Source organism: Somniosus microcephalus, chromosome 5 (genome assembly GCF_052327205.1).
Source record: "Somniosus microcephalus isolate GS21.2 chromosome 5, FLI_Smic_1.0, whole genome shotgun sequence".
Taxonomy (NCBI): Eukaryota; Metazoa; Chordata; class Chondrichthyes; order Squaliformes; family Somniosidae; genus Somniosus; species Somniosus microcephalus.
This window is the reverse complement of record NC_140991.1, coordinates 261,531,175-261,554,103: the sequence shown is the minus strand read 5'-3', so window position 1 is coordinate 261,554,103 and position 22,929 is coordinate 261,531,175. Positions and strand designations below refer to the sequence as shown.

General features: G+C 44.2%; 1 protein-coding gene across 1 annotated transcript in view; it reads right to left on the bottom strand.

Annotated features, from left to right (window-relative positions):
* The window catches only part of LOC147117689 (N-acetyllactosaminide beta-1,6-N-acetylglucosaminyl-transferase-like), a 65,173-nt gene that overhangs the window by 34,485 nt on the left and 7,759 nt on the right, over window positions 1–22,929 (bottom strand). Inside the window, exon 2 of the mRNA XM_085988888.1 lies at window positions 7,657–7,752. Within this exon, the coding sequence (XP_085845014.1) occupies window positions 7,657–7,752 (96 nt within the window). The remainder of the gene's footprint in view (window positions 1–7,656; window positions 7,753–22,929) is intronic.

Below are 22,929 nucleotides of genomic sequence, written 5' to 3'. Positions count from 1 at the left end.
GTCCTAACAGAAAGGATAAATAGGGTGGTCACAAGGACTTGCAGGGGTTGGGGGGGGGGGGGGGGCTCAGGTGGAAATTGTAATACAAATAGTAGTTCAAAAACAAACGAAAGGGAAGAGAGTAGAGTAACAGTCAGAAATTGTGCTTTAGGCACTACAGGTAAAGGGAAAATTAAAAGATGTACAGTGATTAAACCAGGAGAAAGAAATAAGAAACAGGAGTAAAACATTAGAGCTGAAGGACAGGCTAGGTTGTGTGGCCCAAATAAGCATTCTTTATATGGTCAGGGATTCTAGGACTAGGGGGCATAGTCTAAAAATTAGAGCCAGACCTTTCAGGAGTGAAATTAGGAAACACTTCTACACACAAAGGGAGGTAGAAGTTTGGAACTCTCTTCTGCAAATGGCATTCAATGTTGGATAAATTGTTAATTTTAAATCTGAGATTGACAGTTTTTGTTAACCGAAGGTATTAAGCGATATGGGTCAAATGCAGGTATATGGAGTTAGGTCGCTGATCAGCCATGATCTCATTGAATGGCGGAACAGGCTCAGGGGGCTGAAAAGCCTACTCCTGTTCCTGGTCCTTCCCACAACAATGGTCTGGTCAATAAGTGTTCTGAATCCTGTTCCCAGTTGTATTATTTAGATCTGTTGCTTATTGTCGTTTGGCAATCAAATGAATTATTTATTATAGAATCATAGAAATTTATGTCACAAAAGGAGGCCATTCATGTCTGTGCCAGCCGAAAAAGAGCTATCTTGTCTTATCCTGCTTTCAGCTGTGGCTCAGTTGGTAGCACACTCGCCTCTGAATTAGAAGGTTGTGGGTTCAAGTCCCACTCCTGGGACCTGAGCACATAAATCTTGGCTGACACTCCAGTACAGTGCTGAGGGAGTGCTGCACTGTTGGAGGTGCCGTCTTTCGGATGAAACGTTAAACCGAGGCCCTGTCTGCTCTCTCAGGTGGACGTAAAAGATCCCATGGCACTATTTCAAAGAAGAGCAGGGGAGCCCTGGCCAATATTCATCCAACATTAAAAAACAGATTATCTGGTCATTATCACATTGCTGTTTGTGGGAGTTTGCTGTGCACAAATTGGCTACCGCGTTTCCCACATTACAACAGTAACTCCATTTCAAAAAGTACTTCATTGGCTGTAAAACGCTTTGAAACGTCCGGTGGTCATGAAAGGTGCTATAGAAATGAAAGTCTTTCTTTCTTTCCAGCTCTTGAAGTGCTGGAAGGATCTACAAGGCTACAGACCAAGTGCATATCCAAGTGCTTTTTAAATGCAATGAGAGTTTCTGCCTCTACCACCCTTTCACACAGTGAATTCCAGACCCCCATCACCCTCTGGGTGAAAAAAGTTCTCCTCAATTCTCCTCTAATCCTTCTATCAATTACTTTAAATCTATGCCCCCTAGTTATTGATTTCTCTGCTAAGGGAAATAGGTCCTTCCTATCGACTCTATCTAGGCCCTTCATAATTTTATACACCTCAATTAAGTCTCCCTTCGGCTTCCTCTGTTCCAAGAAAACAACCCCAGCCCAACCAATTTTTCCTCCTAGCTAAAATTCTCCAGTCCTGGCAACATCCTCGTAAATCACCTCTGTACCCTCTCTAGTGCAATCACATCTTTCCTGTAATGTGGTGACCAGAACTGTACGCAGTACTCTAGCTGTGGCCTAACTAGTGTTTTATACAGTTCAATCATAACCTCCCTACTCTTATATCCTATACCTCAGCTAATGAAGGACAGTATCCCGTCTGCCTTCTTAACCATCTTATCTACCTAGGAACATAGGAACAGTAGTAGGCCATTGAGCCCCTCGAGCCCGCTCCACCATTCAATGAGATCATGACTGACCTGCGATCTAACTCCATATGCCCGCCTTTGGCCCATATCCCTGTGGTAAACCACTAATCTGCCTGTACAGAACATGTCTGGGCATGCCTCAGCTGGCTCCGCCCCTGGCTCCACCCCTAAGCCCAGGTATAAAGGTGATTGACCTCCAGTCCCCCTGGCTTTAAGGATCGGTCTACCAGCAGAGGCATGCTCGTATTCTTTTGTTAATAAAAGCCTACTTGTTATAAGTTTAACTCTTAGTCTTCTGGAGTTATTGATGGCGCATCAATCCCTTAATACCTTTGGTTAACAGAAAGCTATCAATCTCAGATTTAAAATTAACAATTGATCATCATCAATTGCTTTTTGCGGAAGAGAGTTCCAAACTTCTACCACCTTTTGTTTGTAGAAGTGTTTCCTAATTTCATTCCTGAAAGGTCTGGCTCTAATTTTTAGACTATGCTCCCTAGTCCTAGAATTCCCAACCAGCAGAAATAGTTCCTCTCTACCCTACCTGCTCCCCTTAATATCTTGAAAACTTCGATCAGATCAACCCTTAACCTTCTAAATTCTAGGGAATAGAACCCCGATTTGTGTAATTTCTTCTTAACTTAACCCTTGACGTACCTGTCCTGCTACCTTCAGAGATCTGTGGACATGCACTCCAAGGCCTCTCTGTTCCTCTATACTTTTCCGTATCCTAAAATTTATTGTGTATTCCCTTGCCTTGTTAGCCCTCCCCAAATGCATTACCTCACACTTCTCCGGGTTGAATTCCATTTGCCATTTTTCTGCCCACCTGACCAGTCCATTGATAGTAATCTTAGTATCAGGTGTTGTCTCTCCTCAAGGTTAGAACTAGTGACAGGGTTATTTTCCTAAACATGGGGACAAATAATCCTACAACATTTGCCACAGCCGTACAGACTTTGGATGCCAACATGTCTGCCGCCTTAAACAGGATGACAGATAGCTTATCCATGGCCTTATAACGCGTCACTGATCACCAACAAGCTGGTTTGCAGCAGATTGGTACAAGTAATGTGGCACTGGCCCAGGATACGGATGATGGCGAAAGGGGACATGGAAGTGGGAACTCCACTCAAGGCGCTCCCACTTCTCACCCACTGCAACCCACCCCCCCCCACCCACTCCGCACCCCCAACCAGTACCCGACAAGCTGCCTCATCTCCTGATAGCCGAGTCTGCCCTGCATTGACGAAGGTGGAGCAGTCTTTGGTGGGGCCCTTAGTGGCTCAGAAACCCAGAGGGGCAGGGACATGAGCAGCCTGCCTCTACCTCTGCTGAAGCCACAGGGGATGCATGACATAGCAGTAGGAAGCACAAGAGAAAGCTATTATAATTCACCAAGGGTTTGCACATGGGTGTTAGACAAAATGTTATGTTAAGTTTCCTTTTCTTATAAGGACACATAAAATTTATTGCTTAGCTCCACGTCCACATCTTGCCCATAATGGCATCCCGAGGGCCAGCTCGCCCTTTCACTCGTTTCATGAAGAATGTCAATACATGATGGGTCCCATTGGCCGGATGTACAATGGGTAGATGCATGGTTGAAGGACTATTTAATGTGGGGGGGAGGAAGGAGGAGCAGGAGGATGTAGATGGGACACCATTGCCAGACCAGCTGCTTACATTGTTGCCAGGGATGCCCTAATATACAAAGGTTCACTTAGTCTGAAACATAACAAATTAAATCCTGCATTCCGCTTCTTCCATCAGCACCGACACTCTCCCATTCGCACCCCCTCCCCCACCCCACTCCCTTTGCACTCAAGCACTCATCCACCCATTGCACATCCGCCCAATGGGTCCCAGCATGCATTGGCATTCATCATGAAACGGCGAGTTGGCCTTCGGGATGCAATAATGAGTAAGATGTGGAAGTGGTACAAATCATTAAATTTTATGTGGCATTATTAAAAAAAGAAACTTAACATAGCATTGTCAAATGCCCATGTGCATACCGTGGGTGAATTATAACTTACGCTTCCTACCGCTTCGACGTGGCACATCCCATGTGGTTTCAGCAGAGGCAGAGAGCTCAAACCCCTGCCCTGATTGCCAAGAGGCTTTTGGCCTACGACCTCTGGGTTTTGGAACCCGAGGGTCCCGCCAAAGCCTGCTCCATCTGCACCTGTGCAAGGGGCAAACTCGGCCATCGGGAGACGAGGCAGCATGTCGGGTACTGACTCTGGGGTGGGGCGCAACATGTGAGAAGTGGGAGTGCTTTGAGTGGAGTTCCCACTTCCATGTCCCCTTTCACTATTATCCCTATCCTGGGCCAGCATAACATCACTCCTACCACTCAGCTGTAGACCAGATTGGTGAAGATCTGCGACATATTGCAAGGCCACGGATAAGGTACCCGTCATCCTGTTGGTGGCAGACAAGTTGGCATTCAAAAATCAGCATGCCCATGGCCTGCATGGACTCATTTGAGAGTCTTGCTTGAAGCTCCATGGAGGCAGACTCTCTCTCCATGGCAGACATTCGCGCAATTCCCTGCCCCACCAATCCACTAGCGATCGAGTTGGACTCCTCTATCCTCTCCTCTATTGTGGAGTGTGTGCGTGGCACATCTGTCAGTACCTGGCAAAGTTGCTGATGCACCTCTAGCATTCTCCTTCTCAATGATAGGTTTCAGGGTTCAGCATCTGTGTCCAGCTGCGCATAGTTTGGAGAGGATTGCGCTCCATCTGACACAGACTCTCTACAGCTGTCCCTGCCACCAGTGGTTGCTTGTGCTCACTTGTGAGTTGTGAATCACCAGGTGCAAACCCAACTAACTAAGTGGACCCACCAAAGTGCAAGGATCTGTGCTGGTGCATGGCTGTAGGTCCTGTGAGGGTGCACCCTCAGTAGGAATGAGGTCCTCTGAGGAATTGTCCTCATGGATGTCCTGCAACACTTGCTGTATGCGTGAAGTCCCTGGGAGACAAAAGAAAGGAATATGATTTAGTCGTGACAAAGTCACAATCTTGACAATTACCATACTCCGTCTTCTCATAGTTCAGTCCGCATGTGTGTCAAGAGATACTTGTAATTCTGTCACCATCTCTCCGTGAGCTCTGTCTCTCCATCTCGGACTGTGAGGGCGCAGATGTGCCACTTATTTCCAGGGAAATCTCTTCTGCATCAGAGCTGGACTATTTGTGGCGTTCACCCCCAGTCCTGTTCATCTCTCTCGTGTTTTGCACTCTCTTCTCCTACAAGGGGCGATAAAACAGATCTGTGAGTGAGTGAAGATGAGATATTCACCTTATGGATGCAGTGCATTCAGTGAGGATGACTAGGAGACAGATGCATTACATTGCATAAGGATTGGACGAGTGTCAACGTTGGATGGATAAATAGAGAGGCGATGAAGTGTATAGAAAGTGAAGGGTGGATGCTGCTGAAAGTTGAATGGGTGAGGAGTGATGTGATGGAGAATACTTAGCGAGACGGGGGGGGCGAGCTGAAAGCACAGGATGTAGTAGAATCAGCAAATGTACTCACTTTTCCTGACCTGGTTAGGTCATTAAATCACTTCCTACATTGCATCCATGACCTGGGCACAACACTCTGCTGCTCACCTCCTCAGCTACCTCCAAACACACCTTCTTGGTAACAGCAACAGGTTTCTTCCTCCCTAGCCAATATTTATCCCTCAATCAACATCACTAAAATCACTAATTATCACATTGCTGTTTGTGGGAGCTTGCTGTGCGCAAATTAGTTGCCACGTTTCCTACATTACAACCGTGACTACACTTTAAAAAGTACTTAATTGGATGTAAAGCGCTTTGGGACATCCGGTGGATGTGAAAGGTGCTTTTTATAAATGCAAGTCTTTCTTTTCTTTTCCTATTGATGGGAAATGTCCCTCCTCCTCCTCCTGACTGCACCCAGCAGTAATCCCAGCATGGTATCATTAAATCAGGGTGCTGCCCTTGCTCTATGTCCACCGTTCATCCTGAACACCTCCAATTTACATTTGTAGGCGGTCCCTTTAAATACAGCAGAGATCACGTAATGCAGGTGTGCATCACGCCCACTACCCACTTGGATACATGAAACCCGGAAGTCAAAATTAATTGGTTCGATTAAGCTGAGATTGCAGATTCCAACCCGCTCAGTTGACTTCCGGGTTTCCCCCCACTTAGTTCCACTACACCCTCACCCACCCAGGGGTTGGAAGCCACCTTCAAATCAATATCTGGGTCTAAATTTAAAGGTAATTAAAATTCAATGTAAACATACCTCATTAACGTCTGATATAGATGCTAATTGCTGGGATAAGTACCCGCCCGCCTTCACTAATTAAGGTCCTGACTGCGGAGAGTAGGTTACTCGCAAGCATCCAAACGCAACTCCATTAAACCCGGGAGTGGGCGCGTTGGAGCCGGGTTGCGGTTGCAATCTAAAAATCACATTTTAGCTACCCACCCGCCCTCAACCCACCCATTCTTGGGGGTTAAAATTCCCTCCTTAGACTCATGAAAAACTGGGTCTATACCTCTGCTGTTGGGAGAAAGGAGCTGGATTTAGCAGTGTAAATGTTCGGAGCTGACTCAAGGACACCAGTATCTGGAATCAGACCTAAGCTAGCAGCAGTATAAAAGTGTCTTATTGTACTTACATAGGTTGACCTCCAATACATAAATAATGAACGGATTTACTATCAGAGTAAAGACATAGGTTATTAATGTGCTCTTAACACAAAGGGATCCCAGTAAATGAATGAGAACAATGCTAATCTCAGCAGAGCTGTTGACTTTAAATTCAACGCAGCATCTGCCTGTTTAATACCAGTAACAGACTGTAAGCAGCAGCATTTCATCCAGGTGTTGTACAGCTCACAAAGCTCTCTTCTGGCAAAAACCCAAATTTACACGACAATCATTACATTTTATTCAAATTCTGGTGACAACCACTGCAAGGCTGTGAAACGATCAAGAGATCCAGATGAGGTTACTGTGAGTCAGTATTTTAATAAATGGTATAAACAATAATTATTCATTATTGTAATTTTGGCAAAAAAGCTCCATATTTAAATACTACGCAAAAGACCATCAAAACCAAACATTTTTTGGTCAAATGGGGGTGTGTGACAAGTGCAAACCCATCACCATGTTAAAAATTCTCCAAACTAAGCTACTGTGAAGTCCACAAAAAGAGATACAGAGTGCACCTTCGCCGTCTGTGGGAACACACCCCACGTACCCAAGGTCAGGGGACCCAGGTACGGGTAGGCAAGAGTCAAATGTAGCAACTCCTAAATGTGTGCAGGTGTATAACCAGCCAAAACCAGGCAGCTTACCAGCACAGAGCAACTGTAGGCTTCATGCTTTTTGTTTAGCCAAGACCACCCAACCTGCTATGGCACTGGCTTCCTGTGTAATGCAAGGCTTTATCAGAGTTGGAAAATTCCAGCCCCTAATGACAGGTCTATGCCTTCAAGTTTCATCAATGAGGCAGCCTGGCTGGGCAATCGGCAACAGCGTCCTAGAATACTGCATACCTGTCTGGCTCAGTCATCAAATTACTGAGTTTGCAACTGAACTTTCTTCCAATGTCCCACAGCGATCCTACATTTTGCAACCCCTTAACGAGACCCCTCCTACTTCCTTCCACCCCGCCCCCACCCCAACCACAATGAAAACTACTCTGGAAGCGACCCTTCATTTTAGCCCTACTTCTATGTTAAGACAAGTTTTGATCTACACTAGGTGCTGCAATGCTTAGCTTATAAGCTATAAGCAAAAGTGTTGCCAAACTGTGGAGATTATCGGAGTTTACCTTTACAACCATTGTGGGCTACTCGCGCCTGGTCCAGCCATTTAATTGATCTTATGTTGCCTTCCCACTCAGCATTGGGATCTGCTCCTGGTGCATCTGTTAAAAGAAAGAGTGCTGCTTAGTTAATTCAAAGCATCCATGTTGTCCTATCCTGGAAAAACCACTTTGGTATATGTTTTAAATAAATCCTATGTAGCCCCATTTAGGTAGATTGGAAATGCATCATTGTACCCACCAACAGGTTGGTCTGCAATTAAAGGCAATGGATGTGCAACACTGTACCACTGGAGGTTGATTCTTGTGCATGTTCTGACAACAAAAATATGCTTGGCACTGCCACTTTCATCCTTGGCAATGAATTGGCAACATTAAAAGGGAAGTGATAATTCAGGGTCTCTGTTTGAGGTTCTTCCACACACAAGTTTTGACATTTGTGGATATGTTCCAGTCAAGATAACTCCAAAAAGCATGTTCTTCTTGTCTTCTACACACATGGTTGCTAATACAGCTCAGAAGCACAAAATCCAAAGGCTTTTTGCAGTTCATTATGACCCCTAATCTGTACTATCATCAAGGACATGTTTTTTTTAAATCATCAGTAGCACGGAGACCAGTGTAACACCAACAGCAGCAGAATGCCCCACCTATCACCATCCCAGCTTTACCATTACTAGTAAGTTCTGACTTTCTCCCATCACCTCTAGGCCCTAAATAACCGATTCATCCAAATCCCAGTGAATTATCCTGACCTCCAAAAAAACTTACAGGTCCCCACATATGCACAACATACTAACTACTGTACCGTAACATACCAATGTAAATACTGTGTGACAAACTGCAGTTATATTATAAAATACACATGTAAAAAAAAAAGTGCAAAAATTATAATGCAGAAATTTCTTTAATAAAACTTATTAGAGAAAACAACACTCGTGGATGTGTAGTCTTGAATCTGCAGCATGTTTAGCTGCTAATTTTGCCTGTAAGATCACTGATGCCAATAGGCAAATCTCATCATTGTATCAATTTATAAACTGCTGACATTAGAGAACAATTGTAATCATTTGTAAATATCAAGCTCCAGGTCAAAGACTGTCTTTTTTGGGGGATTTATTTCTATCTCTAACAAAGTGTGATGTCTGCAGCGTGATAGATACTCTAAACACTAGAGAGTCTTCCATGGTGTTGCTCTCGGTGTGTCGGAAGATATGCTGTTGTATAACAGCAGGCGTGTTACACTGTGTAATCCGCAATATATCATTCTGCTAAGGTAGAGCTGTTCCCTTTAAAGCAACAAAGTCCAATTATTGATAAGTAAAAATAAACAAGCTCATGTTAGTCAGAGTTTAATTTTTATTTGGTATGGGAACTTTGCAAATTGTAAAATGCTTGGTTAGTTTTGGGTCCCAGTCAGAAGCACCCGGCATTAAATAACTGACTTTTTCTTTAAACGAACTGTAATTCAGAATTTTTATTTAATAGCTTAGTGTATTGCAAACTGAAAAACCGGTCTATTTTTAATGTTTTTCAGCTGCTAGTACCTTTATTTATTTATTAATTTAGTGGCTCAGTGACCATACACTTTTGGTATAGCTAGAACAGGTGCAGATATTTTTCATGAACAAATCAATATTTTTGAATTCACAGCTTAGGCAAAAGAAAACACAGCTGCTGTAATCACTTTTTTTAAGGTTGTTCTGCATCTTTAAGTTTGTCATCAGGAGCATGCTGTTGGAGTGCACTGATATTACCAGAGGTTCTCCGGAGACAATGCCTATGCTGTTCCTGGGGACTGGATGGTGATGATGTGTGGAAGTGGGGAGAGGTGGACATCTGCAGTGCAAGAATTTAGAAAGAAGTTTGGGTACGATCTCCCTAGAGACAGCAAAGTGTCCTTTGTTGTTTCCTAGAAAACAAATATGCTCTGTGGCTGCTCAAGTAAGCAGGTTATTTTGGGTTTATTCTGTGTCTCTCTTGAACAGCAAATAAAGGCATAATGGGTTGGATAAACACACCTGAAAACAATGCTGTGAATAGGAGAAAATACTGATCTCAAACGAACTGTAATTCAGAATTTTTATTTAATAGCTTAGCGTATTGCAAACTGAAAAACCCATCTATTTTTAATGTTTTTCAGCTGCTAGTAGCTTTTTTATTTATGTATTAATTTAGTGGCTCAGTGACCATACACACTTTCGGTATAGCTAGAACAGGTGCACATATTGTTCATGATCAATCATTATTTTTGAATTCACAGCTTAGGCAAAAGAAAACACAGCTGCTGTAATCACTCCCTTTGTCCATCAATCTCTGATCTAGGTCCTCTCTCTCTCTCTCTCTGTGTGTGTGTGAAGTAAAATTTATATACTTGACGATAGTTTAAATCTGAAACTTTCCTGAAATAAATTTTTGAAAATAATTCTTCATTTCGCTTTCAAATCAATTCAAAAAATGAAGAGACTCAGAAATCATGTTACAGCATGGGAAAACCACACACTTCCACGGTCTACATTGGAAACAAAACATTGATGCATGCTGGGAAATTCAGCCTAGTTTCATACTGTGGCACCTTGGGAATTGCGGGAACAAGGGGAAGATGCTAATTCCCTTTGGCTGACACACTAATAACTCTGGCAAAAATCAAAACTCCCTAGTCCAGAGGCTGAGACCTCGAAGTAAAAATATCAATAAAGCTGCCCAAAGAGACAAAAGACAACGTAATAGGTAAATATAATCAGATTATTGCAAAATATGTAATCTTCTAATGTTTTAATGATGTTTGAAACCTCATTTTGAACCTGTAACCAGCAGGCTTGGGTTTAAAGCGAAAATGACACAAAAATATATTGGGAGATTTCCTTCCTTTTCGGACTGCTCAATTAGGACTGGCTGTTTCAATAAGCCCAAAGTACTTTCTTATTGGTAAACTTCTATCCAGGTGGTGTGTACAGACATACCATTCTTAATACATTACTAGCGGATTTGCCACGACATTGCTCATGGGGAATCAGCAGACAGTTGTGTAGATTGTCCGATCAGTTACAACCAATAAACAGACAAAACTGATGCGAAATACAGGTAGAGATTGGCTACACCAGATTTCTGCCATTTAGTGTCCCAGTTAATATTGTGCTCAGTTTCACAGTTGAAGTATTTAAATGAGATGTCAATACATTATTCAGACAATGCAATTTCCAACCATTTAGTGTGGCAACATTAATTCATAAATTAGCCCTATAGAATGGCTGACCAAGGTTGCTAGAGGCTATACTGTATGCAGTACTATGTTTAAAAAGAGGCCTATAAGAACTATAAGGCTGTTTCCCAAGTTTTACACAGAATCACATAGAATATACAGCATAGAAACAGGCCATTTGGCCCAACCAGTCCATGTCCTTTTTTTGCTCCACTCGAGCCTCCTCCCATCCTTCCTGATCTAACTATCAACATAACCCTCTATTCCCTTCTCCCGCAGATGCTTATCTAAATGCATCTGCACTATTCACCCCAACCACTCCCTGTGGTAGCGAGATCCACATTCTCACCACTCTGGGTAAAGAAGTTTCTTCTGAATTCCCTATTTCTTGGGTGACTATCTTATATTGATGGCCTCTAGTTTTGATCTTCTCCAATTTCCGTGTTTTATTATGAACACTCTCTCTCTCTCTGTCTATTCTATCTAAACATTTCATAATTTTAAAGACCTCTATTTGGTCACCCCTCAGCCTTCTCCGAGAGATAAAAAAAAGAGACCCACAGCCTGTTCATCCTTTCCTGATAGGTATAACCTCGCAGTTCAGGTATCATCCTTGTTGTTAGATCCATGTGTTAATGGAGACACGGAATGCAGGAGTTGATTTAACAAGTGTTTACTGAACAAAGTCTGGAGGTGAACTAACAACACAAGACGCTACACAGGCTTATATACCCGAGTGGTCACTACTGGTACTACAGTACACAGGGGCTTCAAAAACAGTTCCTCTTAAAAGGTACATACACTACAATTCCTCCCCTTTTAGATAAATAGTACATAACATTTTAAGTAATCATTAAATAACATTTTTACAAGAACAATAATATACACATTTGCTGAAGTTAATCAATTACAAATTCAGTCTCTCTGGAGGCTTCCTGACTCGGTCCGGATAACGCCTCGGTGGTGTAGTAGGTTCTTTTGGCAAGGTCGATTCGGCTTCAATGCTAGTGTCGGGTTTACCTGGTTCCAGTATCACCGGATCGGAGGTAGATACTATGGGTATCTCTGCTTCATCACTAGGCGTATAGAGTTATGGTGTAGGTTGTCCTTTTTCGGATGACTATGATCTGGTCAGCATGGCGCCTTATTATGCTTTCTCCAATGTCCACGGTATACATCAGTGGTCCTAGTCGTGTGCAAATAGTTCCAGGCTGCCATTTCTCGGTACGGTAGTCCCGGGCCAAAACTGGTTGACCTATCTGGAAAGTTCTAGTTGGCCTTTCATTCATGCTTTGAAATTGCAGGTTCTCTACGTCCCTTCTGACGTTTGGCTTGACCAAATCCAGCCGGCAACTTAGTCTTCTATTGAAAAACATCATGGCGGGGGTTTGGTTTGTAACCACGTGTTGCATTCCTGTACGCAAACAAGAAGTTATCTACCTTATGTTGTAGATTTATGTCTTCATTACCCATGGCCTTTATGGCCTTCTTGAAGGTCTGGACAAACCTTTCAGCCAATCCATTGGTGGCGGGATGGTATGGGGCGGACGTGTAGTGCTTAACCCCATTGTTTTTTTAAGAACTTCCTGAATTCTTCAGATACAAATTGCGGTCCATTATCAGAACAGATCTGTTCAGGCAGCCCATTCCTGGCGAATATGGTCCTTAATACTGTGATGGTTTTTTCCGTGGTGGTGGAGGACATCTTTATTACCTCCGGCCACTTGGAGTGTGCATCCACCGCGATTAAGAACATTGAGTCCATAAATGGACCAGCAAAGTCGATATGTACCCTTTGCCATGGAGATGAGGGCCACTCCCATGGATGTAGAGGGGCTTGTGGTGGGGCGTTTTGGACCTTCTGGCATCCTAGACAGCTCTTGGTCATTTCTTCGATGTCTCCATCGATACCTGGCCACCACACAAACGCTCTGGCTAAGTTCTTCATTTTCACTCCACCCAGATGCCCCTCGTGAAGCTCCTTTAGCACTCTATCCTTGAGTTTGGGTGGAATCACCACTCTGGATCCACACATCAAGGTTCCTCGGCACACTGACAGCTGTTTTCTTCTTTGCGAGAATGCTGGCAACAGTGGTTCGCCATGTGCTGGCCATCCCTTCACCGTTAAATCGTAGACTCGTGAAAGAGTCGGGTCATTTCGCGTTTCCTTTTCAATGGTAGAATTTGTCACCGGTAGACATTCCACTATGGTCGAGTGGAATATCTCCACTGGGTCCACTGTAGGCGCCTCTTCCACCGTTGGCAACGGTAAGCGCGATAACCCGTCAGCATTCCCATGCTGTTTTGTTCCTTTGTATTCTATGTCATATTGGTGTGCTCCGAGGAAAAGGGACCACCTCTGTAGCCTTTGCGCTGTCATAATGGGAACACCCTTTTTAGGGTTGAATATGGAGATGAGGGGTTGATGGTCAGTCAACAAGGTAAATTTTTGTCCGTGTAGGTAATGGTTGAATTTCTTCACCCCCCACACCAGGCTGAGTGCCTCCCTGTCGATCTGGGCATAGTTACGCTCAGCTGAGTTCAATGAGCGTGACGCAAAAGCTATCGGCCGCTCCGAGCCATCAGGGAATCTATGCGATAATACCGCTCCCACGCCGTAAGGGGATGCATCGCACGCCAGTCTGATTGGCAGTGATGGGTTGTAATGAGCCAACACTTCCCTGGACGTGATCAAGCCTTTGCATTTATGGAAGGCACGTTTACAGTCTTCGCTCCATTTCCAAACTACTCCCGTTTGTAGCAGTGCGTTAAGCGGGTGCAGTACCGTCGACAAGTTCGGTAAAAATTTATGATAGTAATTTACTAATCCCAGGAACGACCTTAATTGTGAGACATTTTCAGGTGCTGGGGCCTTTACGACCGCTTCAATTTTTTCAGGTGACTTATGCAACCCTTCTTTGTTAATGACATGGCCACAATATGATATTTGTTTCTGGAAAAATTTGCATTTGGGGCGATTTGCTCGTAGGCCCCATTCTCTCAGCCTCGTGAGCACCTGCTCCAAGTTGGCAAGATGCTCGTTGTCATTTTCTCCTGTTACAAGGAGGTCGTCTAGGTAGCATTGAGTCCCCGGAATCCCTTGCAGGACTTGCTCCATAGCTCTTTGCCAGATAACCAGAGCTGATGCCACTCCGAAAACCAGTCGATTGTACTGGTACAGGCCTTTGTGTGTGTTTATCGTGAGATACTTTTTAGAGGCCTCCTCAACCTCCATCTGTAGATATGCCTGTGCTAAGTCAATTTTGGTGAAACATTTCCCTCCGGATAGTGAGGCGAAAATATCTTCTATCCTCGGAAGAGGATACTGTACCGTGTGAAGAACCGGGTTTACAGTCACCTTGAAGTCCCCACAGATGCGAACTTTTCTCTGTTCTTCAGATTTATCATTATTCAACGTTTTCTTCATGACCGGGACGATGGGTGTTGCCCACTCGCTCCAAATCTACCTTGGATAACACGCCTGCTTTTTCCAAATTCTCCAGCTCTGCCTCGACGGCTGGACGAATTGCGTATGGCACCGGCCTTGCCTTAAAAAACTTGGGAATTGCCGCATCTTCCACTTTTATTGAGGCAGTGGCGCCTTTCAGGGTTCCTAGTTCCTGTTGAAACACTTCTTTGGCGTTAGCCAAGATTTCTTTTAATCGTCCAGGTATGACGTCATCATCGTTTTTTTTCTTACTGGTCACCGTCAGAATGGAGTGCCAGTCTAAACGTATCTTTCTGATCCATTCACGTCCCAACAACGGTGGACCACCATCTTGCAGAACGTATAAATACAACTTCTGTATTTCCTTGCCGTTGTATACAACAGGCACCCTTATTTTCCCTCTGGGGTATACTTTCTGCCCCGTATATGTCTTCAAGATAATGGATGTGTCTTTCAAAGGTATATGCGGAAATAGCCGCTCGTAATCCCGTCGACTCATGACGGTCAGAGCTGATCCTGTATCTAGCTCCATTTTGACTGGGGACTCCGCTATCGTGAGGGTAACCCAAATGGTCTGGTAATCTTCTTTGGCAATTACATTATGTAATTTGAGACAGCTTAGTCTCTTGTTTCCGGAGTTGCTATCGCTCTTCTGGTCTTCGGAGCTACTGTCCGTCATCATTTGTACCTTTCTGTACTTTTCCTTATTGACCTTTTTACTGTCAGCGGGTTTCTTTCCAGATCTGCATACACGTGCAATGTGTCCCATCTTTCCGCATTGCCTGCATGCTTTGTCCTTGAACCAGCAGTCCTTCTGGTCATGGGTGGATCTGCCGCAGCGATAACATATCTCGAAACCCCGTGTCATTTCATGGGTGCCGAAGTCCTGTGGCTCTTGCTGCTGCTTCATATGATACAGCCACACTGAAAGCCTTGTCCAGTGTCAAATCTTTCTCAGAAAGTAGTCTTTTCTGTGTTCCTTCGCTTAGGAGACCGCAGACGAATTTGTCTCGTAGAGAATCTGCCAGTCCTGCCCCGAATTGGCAGTGCTTTGACAGCTTTCGTAATTCAGTGAGGTAATCAGCGTTACTTTCATTCTTGTGCTGATTCCTCCTGAAGAATTTGAATCGTTCCGCTATCAGCAGCGGTGTTGGGTTTAAGTGCTCCTGTAGGGTATCAACAATCTCCTTAAAATTCTTGTCAATCGGTTTGGCTGGAGCGATCAAGTTTCATAACAGCCCGTATGTCCTTGCGCCCATCAGATTTAGAAGTACCGATGCCTTTTTATCATCCGCTACTTCATTCGCCTTGCAATATACCTCCACTCTTTCCACATATGTGGTCCAATCTTCTATATCACTATCGAAAGCAGTAATATTGCCAGTCTTCGGCATCTTGAAAATCTAAAATGGCGCTTCCCGTGCTTTTCTTTCTTCCCCGCCGAGTTAAGATGGCGCCTCCCACGCTTTCCCGCCGCTGCCGCTGCTGCCAACGCTGTTCTCCGCGGTTTCCGTTGCGACCTGCAGCTTTTCGCGGTATTTCTATTTTTTTTTTATATATCGCTTCAATAGTTTCTCCGTTACTTGGAGAACCGTTCCCGTCGTGGAGCGGACCCTCTGGGACTTTCCCCTCCCTCTGCTCGGTCCGAACGCCGACCTGCTTTGCAGCACCGTCCGCGCCCTGAGTGCTCCACCCTCTCTCTCTCTCTCTCTCTCTCTTTGCTTCTGCTTCCCGACTCGCTGCCCGGCCCCGTTGCAGAGCCACCCGATCGAGCTCTAGCCCGCCGCAGCCCAGGAAGGATCAGTGCACTACCTGCCACCAGCCCGTTTAGCTGGGGAAACCACAGACTGGAGACCAAGCCTGGCCCTTGTTTTCGAGTTTCTTCAAGTTACTTTTTTTTTCTTGCTTCGACCTTCGTCTGAGGAATCGATCCCCTTGAGGTGCTGCCGAATTGCAGGTAAGTTCGTTTCTAACTCGTTGCCACTGTTCGATCCGTGTGTTAATGGAGACACGGAATGCAGGAGTTGATTTAACAAGTGTTTACTGAACAAAGTCTGGAGGTGAACTAACAACACAAGACGCTACACAGGCTTATATACCCGAGTGGTCACTACTGGTACTACAGTATACAGGGGCTTCAAAAACATAGTTCCTCTTAAAAGGTACATACACTACACTTGTGAATCTCTTTTGCACCCTCTCCAGTGTCACCACATAGCTTTTATAATATGGCAACCAGGACTGTACATAGTACTCAAAGTGTGGTCTAACCAAGTTTCGATACAAGTTTAGCATAACTTCTCTACTTTTCAATGCTAACCCTCTAGAAATAAACCCTAGTGCTTGGTTTGCTTTTTTATGGCCTTATTAAACTGCGTCGCTACTTTTAGTGATTTGTGTATTTGTACTCCCAGATCCCTTGGCTCCTCTACCCCATTTAGATTCTTGTTTTCCAAGTAATATATGATCTCATTTTTAGAATCAACTTGCGTATTGAAATTCATTTAGAAAAAAAGACAGACTTATATTTATATACAGTAGCGCCTTTCATGACCTCAGGATGTCCCAAAGCGCTTTACAGCCAATGAAGTACTTTTGAAGTGTAGCCACTGTTGTAAATGAAGGAACCGCGGCAGCCAATTTGTGCACAGCAAGCTCCCACAAACAGCAATGTGATAATGACCAAATAATCTGTTTTAGCAATGTTGATTGAGAGATAAATATTGGCCAGGACACCGGGGATAACTCCCCTGCTCTTCATCATAATAATGCCACGGGATTGTTTACGTCCACCTGAAAGAGCAGACGGGGCCTCGGTTTAACGTCTCAACTGAAAGACGGCATCTCCAACAGTACAGCTCTCCCTCAGTACTGCACTGGAGTGTCAGCCTAGACTTTTGTGTTCAAGTCTTTGGAGTGGGACTTGAACCCACGACCTTCTGACTCAGGCGAGAATGCTTCCAACTGAACCACGGCTGACACTTGCCAATTATATGTCCATTCCGTAAGTTTATTAATGTCGTCTTGTAATTTGTTGCAATCCTCTCCAGTATTGACTATCCACCCCACCCACCCAATTTGCTGTCGTCAGCAAATTTAGAAATTGTGTTTTTGATTCTAAAGCCTAAATCATTAATATAAATTGTGAACAATATTGGTCCCAGCATTGATCCTGGTGGGACCCCACTTTCCACCATCTGCCACTCTGAATAGCTACCCTTTACTCCTACTACAGGTAGACTATCCTTTATCCGAAAACCTCGGGACCAGCCGAGTTTCGGATAAAGGAGAATTTCGGATTTCGGAAGGTGGGTCGGCGGGGGGGTCGTGCGCACAACTTACGCTGACGCTCAGCGTAAGTCAGTCGGGGTCGGCGGGGGTCGGGGCCGGCGGGGGTCGGCGGTTGTCGGGGCTGGCGGGGTCGGTCGGCGGGGGGGCGTGCGCACGACTTACCCTTTATCCGAACTTCCGAAACCGGAACCCTCTAAAAACCGAAGGTTTTTTCGTTCGTACGCACGACTTACGCTGAACGAAAAAACCTTCGGTTTTTAGAGGGTTTCGGTTTTCGGAAGATTGATCCTTTATTATCTTTTATCTCTATCCACGTGGATTCTATTTCTGTCTTGCTGATGGCTGTGTCACTTTTTTTCTACTGCCATTGTTATCTCTAATAAGTACAGCTACTCCGCCTCCCCTGCTTCCCACTATCTTTTCTAAATATATTATACCCTACACTGTTTAATTCCCAGTCCTGATTTTTCTGTAGCCATGTCTCAGTAATCCCTACTATATCTGGTTCCTCGCAGCGTATTATTGCCTCCAATTTCTGTGTTTTATTACGAACACTGTGTGCATTGCTGTACAAACAGTTTAATTCAATTTTAAATAGCAGTTCCTCTTCCTTTATTTTTAACCATTTTTTTTTACACTCCAGTTCCATAACTCTTATTTATTCGCTGGCCATTTATATCCTCCTTTAGTTTAAATCTGTCCTATGCTCTCCTTTCCTGTTTTGTTTATATTTAGGCTTGTTTCATTTCTTGCATATCCCTTCCCCCATCCCGTCTTACTAGTTTAAAGCATTTGCAAGCCCCCTATTTACCCTTTCCGCAAGGATACTGGGTCCATTCTGGTTCAGGTGACTCTCATCCCATTGGTGCAGCTCCTTCCTGTCCCAGTACTTGTGTCAGTATCCCATGAAAAAAAAACCTTCATTCCCAGGTTCAGGTTTGTTGGGGCCAGGTAACCTTTACTCCCTGTTAACACTTAGTTCCTACCAAAGCTTTATGCCATGTGTTTGTTTCCATTCCCATCTTTTTGAAATGTTCTTAATATTGGCATGAACAGGTTGGTTAATGGGAATCCAAACTTATTTATGTTTTTGGTGGAGGCAGAGGAACAACGGGTAAGGTTATGCCTGCTCCACAGCATCCTCACACCCACATTTATAGGCTGAGGCACACCTACTTGTTTGTATATGTTCTGAATCACTGGGTAGGCAATGTCAGAGCTGTACCATATGCTCCAAAGAAGGGTGGGCAGGTTGAGGGGTATGTGTGCGGCAGTGTGATAAGTACAGGATTGTTGAAGACCGCCCTGTCACTAACAGTCCAAACTCACACAGAAAGAATAACTATTTGGTCAAAGCACCAGAACACTTCTTCCACCAATGGAACTGAACATTAACATGCGTTGAAGCCATCATACAATGTGGAGAAAAATAAACTATTTTTTTCTACTCTACAACATGAGGAGGCAATTAAACATCTAGTCTAAATTGAAGGTATTTTTGACACACACCTATATCTACAAAGAGTAAATGCTTTAAGCGATTTGAAGAAGCAATTTGTCCCCCAATAGTGGACAATGTACTTCAAAACAGCAAGGAACTGCTGATTGCCCCATTAAGTCTGCAATTTTATATTTTATTCTTCTTATACCAGCTTAAAGCAGCCGAGTCAGACTCAGGTTCTGTCAAAACCCACCCAAGGAGATGCAGTATATGCTGATGTGCTGGCTGTGTAACAGCTGGAACCAACACAGCATCACAGAAACCAATGCATATCATAACGTGCATTGGCACAGTTCTATCAACTTACTTGCATGAGTTCTTCGCCAACAAGAAAGAAGCTTTATGCAACCAACTGAAACAGGCTATACATTCTAGCCACTCCAATTTGTTTTTCATTCATGTAATTTTACTTTGTTATTAAGTTGTACGAAGTTTACGTGCTTTCTCAGGTCAGTGTAGAATACAAAGTAACAAGAGCACAGGCTGCTTTGCATGTGACAGATACAAACAATGAGGGTTTTATATAGCTAATACAGTTCACACAGGCAGGGTTTCTAGTCGGAGGATTCAACGTCTCTTCTTGACAGAAGGCTCAGATCACTTGGGGAGGGGGAAAATGAAAGCTCTTGTTGGGCACAAGATACCCAAGGAAGGTAAGGAGTTTGGCGGGAGGTGGTAATCTGTATTTATTGGTTGGCCTACGGATCCCTCGATCTGTGTACTTGTGGTGGGTGGACCTGCATGAAGGGGGACCCCACCCACGCTGCATCACTTGCTCTGCTTAGCAGATGTTCCATGGGTTCTTTGCACACAGGTTTGTTGTAGGGGGAAATCAGGTTGCATCAGAGCAGAGAGATGTACTTTCTTGCTACTTGAAGTAAAAGTTGCGGATAGCCTGTGATTGACCAGGATTCCTAGCCTCGTTAGCAGTAGACAGAGTAGGCATAGGGGTGAGTCTTGTGGATTGGCAAGGCCAATTCTGGACTTGGTGGCCTTCACAAACTCCATCTAGAAGAGCTTGAAGCACTTCAAGATCAGAATGTACATAGTGTGTCCTTATGTCCCGCCAGCACTCATCGGACAGTGGCAAGTGGAATTTATGAAGTTTGACTGGGGTGACGTACGCGCGGTGAGAATTTTGAGCTGGGCCTCCCTCAATCTACTTCAGGTTGAGGTTGTGATGACCAGCCTCAGTACCTCCCCCCATTGTTCTCTTGGTAGTGAGTGTCTCAGGTCATGTTCCCAAGATTTACACTAGCTTTCTGGATCATCTGGTGAAATAGCGACCAGTGTTGAGTAGAGGTAGATGTGGCTGTAAAGGGCGGGGTGGGGGTGCCATGGGTCAGTTCACACTGAAATTTAGGTAATGCTGTCAGGTCTCAGAGGCAGTGTCAGATCTGGGCACAGGATCCCTACATCCTTGGGGATGTAGAATTGTCAGTCAGCTGCTGGAAGGATGTGATTTGGTTCTTCTAGAGTAGCTTAGCTATTTCAGTAATGCCCTTCTGATACTATGCTCTGAGGTCACTTGCAGCAGGAACTTCTGAAAGTCCATAGGTGTGATACAGCTGTCACAGATCCTGGGGCTATCAGCGCAGTGCAGACATCCCTCTAGGCGGCCTGGATTAGTGATACTATTCAATGTTTTTTGTATCTAGCTGGCCGTGCGTGAAGGGGATGCTGTGCAGTGGGATTGGTCGAGGAACCTTTACCTCTATTTCCATTTATAAATTTTGGGGGAAAGGCCATGCTCGTGGAATGACCCCCTACCTAAAAGTAGTTTTGGATTGTTGAGACTCACGCTACCTTCCATTTTGGGGTGATGTATCCTTGGCCACTTTCCTGTCCAAGAACCAGAAAATGTGCTCGGAAAGGTCATAGAAGTGCGGTGCCAGAATTTGAATGGGCAGCACTTGAATAGGTAGGTGGGTGCACATTGTTTATAGCGCTTGCTCTCCTAGCAGTGAGATGAGCTAGCTGTTTCATCTGTTCAGGTCTGCAGGTCACTCCAATTTATTTGGAGGTTGAGAGCACTACTGTGTGCAATAAGCATGTAGACAGGGTGCCAAGAGCTATGTGTAATCTGGCTAACACAAGGCGGCAGTATTTCATAGCCCAGAATTTCCTGGGTCTGGTGACTTACGCCATAAATGATGATGTTTTGTGCCCTGAACTTCCTGTTGTGAACTTACTCCAAAATTTCCTGGAAACGTGATTTGAATACACCGCAGTGCGCATAATGCCGAATCAGAGACCTCAGAAGTGGCGCAGTGAATGGCTTACCCCACCAGCATCAACTAAGCAGATCAATATAACATGACCAGAATCACTGAATTGTGAATTTCAAATTCTTTCACTACGCTGAACTTGATCACTTGCAGATAATTGTTTGAGTTATTGACACATACATCTACTGTGTTCAGTTTCCAATAACATTCTAGGTTTGACTGTCTTTAATATATATTTAGAAACATTAGTAATCTAAGCTACCTAAAATGTCTCAGATTAAACAAGTGGAAGTGAGGGCAAAATTGGGCCTCGTTTCACATGTTTCTCAGGTGCAAAATGGGGGCAAAAGGACCAATTTCATGGGCCTGTTTTGATTACTGAAGAACAATATGGAACTATATAATGATACAGCACAGGAGGGGGACATTTGGCCCATCATGCATGTGCCGGCTCTTTAAAAGAGCTATCCAATTAATCCCATTGCCCTGTTCTTTCCCCATAACCCTGTAACTTTTTTTTCACTTCAAGCATTTATCCAATTCTCTCCACCATCCTTTCAGGCAGTGCATTCCAGATGATCACAACTCGCTGTGTAAAAAATGTTTTCAAATCAAATCTCCTCTTCACCTTCTCTGATCTAAGGAGAACAACCCCAACCTCTCCACATAACTGAAGTCCCTCATCCCTGGTACTATTCTAGTAAATCTCTTCTGCATCCTCTCCAAGGCCTTGGTTTAGATTAGTTTTGGCAAAGGACAAGGAACAATCTAGAATAAAAATATTTAGCAGGAGGAGGGCTAATTTCAGTGAATTGAGGAGGGATCTGGCCTGGGTAAATTGGAGTCAAAGACTGGCAGGCAAAAATGTAATGGAGCAATAGGCAGCTTTTAAAGAAGAGATGGTTTAGGTACAGTCTAGGTACATTCCTATGAAGGGGAAAGGGCAGGCAACTAAAGCCAGAGCTCCCTGGATGACAAAGGAGTTAGAGAGTAGGATGAAGCAGAAAAAGGGGGCATATGACAGATGTCAGCTTGATAATACAAGGGAGAATCAGGCTGAATATAAAAAGTACAGAGGAGAAGTGAAAAAGGAAAAAGAGGGGCAAAGCGACAGAACGAGAATAGGTTGGCGACTAACATAAAGGGGAATTCAAAGGTCTTCTATAGGCATAACAATAAAAGGGTTGTCAGAGGAGCAGTGGGGCCGATTAGGGACAAAATGGAGAACTATTGGTGGAGGCAGAAGGAATGGCTGAGATAATAAATGAGTTCTTTGTATCTGTGTTTACCCAGGAAGAGGACTTTGCCAAAGCTATGGTAAGCGAGGAGGTTGCTGGGATACTGGATGAGATAAAAATAGATAAAGAGGAGGTACTAGACAGGCTGGCAGTAATTAGTCACCCAGTAGATAAGTCACTGGTTCAAATGCGATGCATCCTAGTTTACTGAGGGAAGTAAGGGTAGAAATTGCGGAGGTGCTGGCCACAATCTTCCAATCCTCCTTAGATACAGGGGTGGTGCCAAAGGACTGGAGCATTGCAAATGTTACACACTTGTTCAAATATGGGGGAGAAGGATAAAACTGGCTATTACAGGCCAGTTAGTTTAA